Source organism: Anoplophora glabripennis, unplaced genomic scaffold (assembly GCF_000390285.2).
Source record: "Anoplophora glabripennis isolate ALB-LARVAE unplaced genomic scaffold, Agla_2.0 scaffold265, whole genome shotgun sequence".
In the NCBI taxonomy this organism is placed as follows: domain Eukaryota; kingdom Metazoa; phylum Arthropoda; class Insecta; order Coleoptera; family Cerambycidae; genus Anoplophora; species Anoplophora glabripennis.
Window position 1 is genome coordinate 410,404 of NW_019416597.1, and position 8,121 is coordinate 418,524.

At 29.6% G+C, this 8,121-nt stretch overlaps 1 protein-coding gene across 4 annotated transcripts in view; it reads right to left on the reverse strand.

The window, feature by feature from the left end:
• LOC108905951 (A disintegrin and metalloproteinase with thrombospondin motifs 16) overlaps nt 1-8,121 on the reverse strand; it is a 165,288-nt gene that overhangs the window by 76,242 nt on the left and 80,925 nt on the right. For all 4 annotated transcript variants that reach the window (XM_018709035.1, XM_018709037.1, XM_018709038.2 and 1 more), the window contains exon 4: nt 1,431-1,720. In XM_018709035.1, the coding sequence (XP_018564551.1) occupies nt 1,431-1,720 (290 nt within the window). The remainder of the gene's footprint in view (nt 1-1,430; nt 1,721-8,121) is intronic.

An 8,121-nucleotide genomic window follows, 5' to 3' on the forward strand; every position in this document is an offset into this window, starting at 1 on the left:
CATAGTTCAAGTCGACAAACAGCTTCAACATATTCCTTAAAATGAAAATAATGAAAAGAAAATAAAATGCATCCCTATAAACTGACTAAGGAGCTTAATGAGGACGATTCTGATCGATGAAACCATTTTTTTTTAACAATAATGATGCAAAGGTTAGATAACAATGGTATCCAACTAGAAAATGTTTTGCTTTCTGGTCTCTTCACGGCCATGTTAATCGTCAAAACTGTCGCTACTGGATGGACTAATGAAAATCCTCACTGGATGAGAGAATTACATTTGCAGAATCTTTAAAAGGTAAATGTGTGGGTGGGGATATTTTGCGTTTAATTGGACGAAACCGTTTCTGTCACAAGTTTCAAAGATTTACCTAATCAAATACACTACTATTTTTATTCTCACGGAAGTACATAAAATCTACGTAATATCTTATAAATATATTAATAATATCATATTTATTATGTATTTTATATAAATATACGTATTTATATAATATTCACAAAAAAATCAACAATGGAAAAACACTAACTAACACACGTGTACTGTTTCTAGAGGATACAAACGTGTTTATGACATTCCTATATTACGCAGGGTAGTTTTGTAGCTTTCAAAATAAGTCATTTTTCAAATAAAAGATATTAAAAAAAAACAAATCATAATAAAGACTAACAGGCTATTGATTTTAAATCCGCACGACAGAATTACGGAGATATTATTATTATTTTTTTAGGTGTCTTCACTCTAGTGCTCTCACATTGGGAGCAATACAATATTTGTAATTTTTTTCTGTTCTGAGTCTTCCATATTGCTAACAAAATCCGGCATCTTAACATACTCAATCTAAACTTAACAGGCAACTAAAGCTCGGCTATCCGAATGACTGACAACACACGCAAGCATACGGTATCGGTTTCCCATGCGGTGACGTCACATCCGCCGGTTCAGCGGATACTCATCGCGCCAGTTTATGTTTTTTGGATGACTTGTAGGCGATATAAAATACTAATTTTTTGCAGAGAACCTTAAAATTGCAATATCTTTCCGTTAAACAAATAAAAAAAAATTGCTGAATGAGCCCATTGATGGAGCGAATAACTTTTAGTAAATCATGGGTAATAAACACTATTACAGTTTTTTAAAAATATCTTCTAACATGAGCATTTTTCTAAAATTTAACAGATATACCTTTTTGTATAATTTAAATGTTTGCATTTGTTTATTGTAAAAAAAACTGTAAAATTATCACACATAAAATTGAACATTGAACTTTAAACCCCAAAAACTTTTTCTGGTAGTTTAATTACCAATGCAACATTCTTTTTCGGACGGCCTGTATTTCATATAATATCGTGCAATGTAGTTCGATATAACACTATACCTAAATAAAAGGCATTATTCAAATGTCAACATAATTAATGACCGGTACATACCTCGGGCAGTTCTACGTACTCGACGCCATGTTGGGCCGTGGCATTGGGTTCTATTGTCCATATTTTTAATTTCCCTTTCTTCAACAAGCCCTCCGTTGGCGCGAGGCTCAAGTTGAACGGTTGTCCGAACGCTTTTAACCTTAAACTGCTCTTACTGGTGTCTGGTACCTTGCTTTCGTATGGCTTCTTCGATGTTTTGAGCATCTCGTCGAGCTCTATCATGTTTTCGCTGTAGTCCTGTATACTTCTTTTCCGCACGTGCTGTATCGGGACTACTTCATATTCAGGAACTGAAAAAAAAATTGAGTTTAGAAATGTTTATTGTTTTAGGGAGTAAATATAGGGTGTTTAGAATGACGCACTATGACCTATTCAGAGTTTTGTCAAAACAAAGGAAATACAGGGCTAAGGCCTAAGCAGCACCCACTCTAAATGCTAGTGTACTAAATCTTATTTCTAGCAAAATTTTGTGAGTAGCTGAAAATTATTGCTTGTTACATGTTGAAACTGTCAAAAGTTCATACATTCATATTACGAATATAACAGAGGGTATTATTAACACACATTGAAAAAAGTGAACAAATTGATGATGTTCTATCATTGTTTTACTAAAAGTGCGATTTCTTATCTGGAAAACGCCAACCTTAAGTATGTATGTAACAATATTTGTAACATTCATTTAGATACGAGTCTCGTACGATTTTATAGAAATAAGTCTGAGGTCCAGAGTTCTTCTCTTGAGAAAAGACAGGTATTTTAGAAAATTCTGTGAGCATATTACAATGGACACTCAAATAGAAAAATACATATAAAGTGATACTTCTATTCAAGGTGCAAATCAAGTAAGTTCAGTGTTAAAGCTTTTACAAGTACAATTACAAAAAATTTTTTCCAGTGCTGGTAACGATACTGATAGTGAGACTAAATTCGAATTAACTTTTCTATTTAATATAAACTTATTTCTTAATTATAGACTTGATGTATCGTGCCTAGATTTTAAACAAATTAATTAGTGTTGTAAGCAATCTATTAGTGATTACACAATTTTTTTTATGTATTAAGAATGTTTAAATAGAAACGTTTTATAACGATTTTTTTTGTTATTCTAATATGCATACATTTTTAAGTAACAGGTATGTTTTTCGTTAAAAGTGCATATTATATCAATTCGAAAGTTTTGATACTTAATCATATGAACAGTCCATCCTACAAGCTGGTGCTTTCACTTTTATTAAATCTGAATATCTTAGCGAGTTAATTCTAGATGATTATTCAATATGTAGGAGTTCATTATGTTAAAGTTTACTAAGATATTATTAACCTGTTTATTCAAATGTTTGACAATTAAATATCCGGAGATAATAATTAGAGGTATAGATTTTTGTTGAAAAAAAAAAAAACAGATTCATTTATAGTTACAAAATATTCTTGAACTTGAAAGTGGAATAATATTCCTCATATACGAAATATGTTAAAAAATAATGGAACTTATTGAACCACATGTTCCTGGATTGCTGATAACTCACTTAGTTATTGCCTAATCCCTAATTGCTTAAACACAATGTGTTTAAGCAATTAGGGACCAATAATGTATAATAAAGTTCTGTTATTTTCTGGACAGGCCTCGTATATTCTCTGTATATTGTAACAACTGCTGAAAAATCCAAATTAAAATTGTAAACTTGCTTCCAATGACAAACATCTCGATCGATTATAACAATAAACTTAATTTTATACATTTATATTCTCATTTCTTTCCTAGATTTTAAATTAAATTGTCGAGCAATTTGGATTTTTTTGACAATTAATTTTGGGATATTTATTACTACATGTCAAATTTAATAATTTCATTTATATTCATTCTTTCAAAATTGAAATAAATAATGGAATTAATCAGACCTGACGAAATTTTTTCGTTTTAAATATGCAGGAATTTTTAAGATTACAATCTTCAGGATCCCAGAATTTANTTGAAAATGGAATAATATTCCTCATATACGAAATATGTTAAAAAATAATGGAACTTATTGAACCACATGTTCCTGGATTGCTGATAACTCACTTAGTTATTGCCTAATCCCTAATTGCTTAAACACAATGTGTTTAAGCAATTAGGGACCAATAATGTATAATAAAGTTCTGTTATTTTCTGGACAGGCCTCGTATATTCTCTGTATATTGTAACAACTGCTGAAAAATCCAAATTAAAATTGTAAACTTGCTTCCAATGACAAACATCTCGATCGATTATAACAATAAACTTAATTTTATACATTTATATTCTCATTTCTTTCCTAGATTTTAAATTAAATTGTCGAGCAATTTGGATTTTTTTGACAATTAATTTTGGGATATTTATTACTACATGTCAAATTTAATAATTTCATTTATATTCATTCTTTCAAAATTGAAATAAATAATGGAATTAATCAGACCTGTTGAAATTTTTTCGTTTTAAATATGCAGGAATTTTTAAGATTACAATCTTCAGGATCCCAGAATTTATATGCGGGCAACTTTTGTGTAATGTAATAACCAAACGGATACGAAGAGGATGAAGTAAATATCCATACAGAGTATATAATATCTGGTTTTTACGAAAAAAAATCTCTTCATCTAAAACCATACAAATAAAGCAGAGGTAGTAACTTGAGCACTGAAGTGAATTTTCATAAACCCCTATTATTCTCCATGTGCACCAGAAACATACAACTTGCTTAAATAATGACGACACGACACGTATTTCTAATATTTGGCAGTCCCAGATAGCTGTTAGCGTGTTTTTATGTAGGTATTATTTAAAAAATGTCCAAAGAACTGAAACTTCACTAACAAGTTTCATGCAATTTATTATGTCATTGTTTGTAATTGTCTATTTGCCACATTTTTATTAGGTACTATTTTATTTAATTGGTCATTTCTGCCATAACGAAATTTTTAAATAAAGAGTGGAATTTATAAATTTATTTTTGCCTAAGCATACTTTCTGTTTTTTTTAACTGATGATGAAAATTTTGTTGAATTTGATTAGAATTTTAAGAACGAAAATAAAAGGGTTTAGAAACATTATCTTGTTATTTTTACTTTACCTTAAAATGAATTAAAGTAAATCAAACCTAGTTTAAAAATGTTCCTAAAATCCTTATCTGATGAAGTTATCTCTTGTCATTGTGTAATAGTAAATAATTATCTCATTCTTTAGCGGGATATATTTATGGTTAAAAAAAAAGTAAATTCATAAAACAACCCCTTAACCGATTTTTTGAAGAAGTCATTTATTTAAAATTTCTTTTCCGTTTTTTAAATAAAAAAGTAAAAGGAAATTATAAATGCTATTAAATTGAAAATGAAAAAAATATTGGTAACACTTTTTGGATTTCTGTGCTTATTTTATATTTTTAAGTCATCAAAACAGGCAGAATAAAAGAATAACTTTCCTTGGCATTAATAAATTCTCAAAATTTCTTGGGGTCAAACGTAATTACTACTATAGTATTGCCAACATACTACCTATTTACTATATGCAACTCTGTATACAGGGTGTTTATAAATAAGTGCGACATATTTTAGGGTGCGGTTGCCTAAGTTATTTTGTGAAAAAAGTTCATATAAACGTAGGTTGAAATATGCTTCGTTTCCGAGATACAGAGTATTTAAATTTTAATTTTTTATTTACTTTTATTATTTCAGAGTTTTAAAGATATTGTCTCGAAATTTGAAAAAACGCTTTGGGCGGATAAATGTGCATTTTCTGCGGTGATCCGAATATTTCTACTTGCACTAGTGGCGTTCGTGCGAGAATGCCACAAATTTTTTAATAAAAAAATGGTGCGCCACTGACTTTTTCCCATTTTGATATTTTTTTTAGAAATCCACCATCAATTTTGAATGAAATTGCCCTATTCAATTTTTTTCGTAGGATGCACCGTTTTTGAGTAAAAAAATAAAACATATTTTATTATAAATTGTGTATTTTTTAATTTCTATTGATACATTATCTAGTAGGTTGCTGTCAATATTTCTAAATAGAATACAACCATAAAATTTCGAGTCAATATCTTTAAAAGTCTTTGATATAATTAATAAAAATAAATAAAAAATTGAAAGTTACACATTTATATGAACTTTTTTTCACAAAATAACTTCGGTAACCACCCCCTAGAATATTTCGCACTTATTTACAAACACCCTGTATACAATCTACGTATCAATTATATTCTGTTTTATATACATGACATGATAACAAGCTAGTATAATATAATGTGCCAATTTAAATTCCTTGTAAAACTTTTAATTTCCAGACGCCATTCAAATATTTATGAATAGAAGTTTCCGACTGGAATTAAAATAATATAAATATTAACCGTTTTTAACTACCATCAGCAGCGCGATTAAAATACCATGCTTAATTCATTAGCTCTGAGGAAGGTAAATACACACACATTCACATTTTTTAAAAATATTGTTATCTACTATTGTCACTATTCAAAAATATCGATATTACCATTTATGTACGGGCTGTTGCACCAGTGGCGTTCGTGTGAGAATGCCACAACCTTTTTTAATAAAAAAAATTGTACACCACTGATTTTTTCCCGTTTTCGACATCAGTTTTGAATGAAATTGGTCTCTTCAATTTTTTTTATACGATAAACCGTTTTTGAGTAAAAAAATAAAACATATTTTACTGTAGGTCTTGTTAATCTTTTATTGAAACATGCAAGTAGAAAAATTCGGATCACCCCAAAAAATGCACATTTATCCCTCCAAAGCGTTTTTCAGATTTCTAGTCAATATCTTTAAAACTCTTTGAAATAATTAATAAAAATAAATAAAAAATTAAAATTACCCCCTAAAATATTTCGCACTTATTTACAAACACCCCATATAACTTCCCTTAAAAATATACTGATAAAATCAGAAGTTATGGAAAATGTCCATGAAGAAAAAGATTGTCTTCATGGAAAATGGCCAAAAAATGTCATGTTTCTTAACTTTGGCCACTATTTTTCACTGAATAAGTTAAACCCACAATAAGTGTCAAATTTATTCCACTTTATACTGAAGAAATAAAACTTTGTTTCTGTGAAATTTCAATTCAACGAATTACCATATCGTACCATATATTGCAAATATTCCTCTTAGACATATACATATTGAATATAAAATGTATGTATTAAATGTAATTGAATTCTAAAATCGTTGTTTTTTTTCTGCAAAACTGCTACTACTTTGAAATGATCGACCGATGGCTTTTTTTGAGAACCTTATTAAGTCAAATAGAAAATTATTATTTTATTAATTGTACGGTATCCAATTTGGCCGAGATTTACGCCAACATGTTCTACTGACCCAATTTAAAAAGAATATTGATTAATCAAAATAATTTGGGTCACTTGCCAAACGCAGGGCCTTCATAAATGATTACAAGCCACGTGACCAGTAATTTTGTTGGAACAGTAATTTTATTTATTTTATGTTGGCAATTAATTTAGGTAAAATTAAAAATTATTAAAACGATAATGTCAGGATTACATAAAAACACAACATTCTGTTTCACCGGCTGGTGATTAGTGTAATTTTCCACGAGATTCTATTCAACCAATCAGCGATCACATTATCTCGAGCGTTTACGTAACGGTTTTGTCATTGTTAATTGTAAACAAATCATTAATACTGGTGACGCTAAAATTTAGAGATTGTTAGTTGATAGTACCAGCCGTGCAATGTTGGTTGTCCAAGCTTGGCTTTCACATGGCTTGTAATCATTTTTGAAGGCTCTGTATCTGTTAAATGTAAGCAAATATATATTGATAACATTAAAGGCGTGTATTCACTTGCCAAACACTCGCCAAACTTCTACAAACGGCGCATCAAAATGTACGCGACACCTGGCACAACTACCGCATCGTTAGTGTTAATTTCTACAGACTAGACTTTGAAATTTCTGTACATTTATAAAAAAATGTACACAAGCGGTTGATGTGCCATGCATAGAACGGTTAGGAATGTTTAAGAAGACAGTTGTCATCGTGTCTATGATAATACTTGGTGCATTAAATTGTGGGCAAATGTTCTGAAAATATTTGATGCATTTTTGTTGGACGTATGTCTGGCGAGTGACCGCATTACCTGGAGCCGCCTTAATGCTTAACTGTCTNTAATAAATATTTTTCATGTTCATAAATAATTTAGTTACTTACTACAAACATATTTATACAAAATTAATAACTTTTTATAATTATTCTGCTTATAAAATAATATTTTTTATTCGAAAACTTTTTTGAATGTTGTCATGATAATGATAAAAGGAAATTTTTACTTTTAGAAGAAACAAAGAAAAATTTTAATTGATGTTCGAATTGATAACCATTCTCTTGAATACAGCATCTTATTCTATCTTCAATTGATATTCTCACGCAAATGCATATCTAATCCTTCCCTTTAATATCATCGAAAGTAGTAGGTGGAACATTGTTTACAAGATTTTTTATATAGCTCGCAACAAATAAGTCCATTACGGTGAGATCTGGACTTCTACGTGGCCACTGACATGCACCATTCCTACTTATCCATTTGTTACTAAATTTTCGATTTAAATAATTTCTCACTGAATATGAAAAATTTGCAGGTGCGCCATCTAATTGCATCCTCATTTTTCTCAATATATTTAAAGAGACGTCATCAAGAA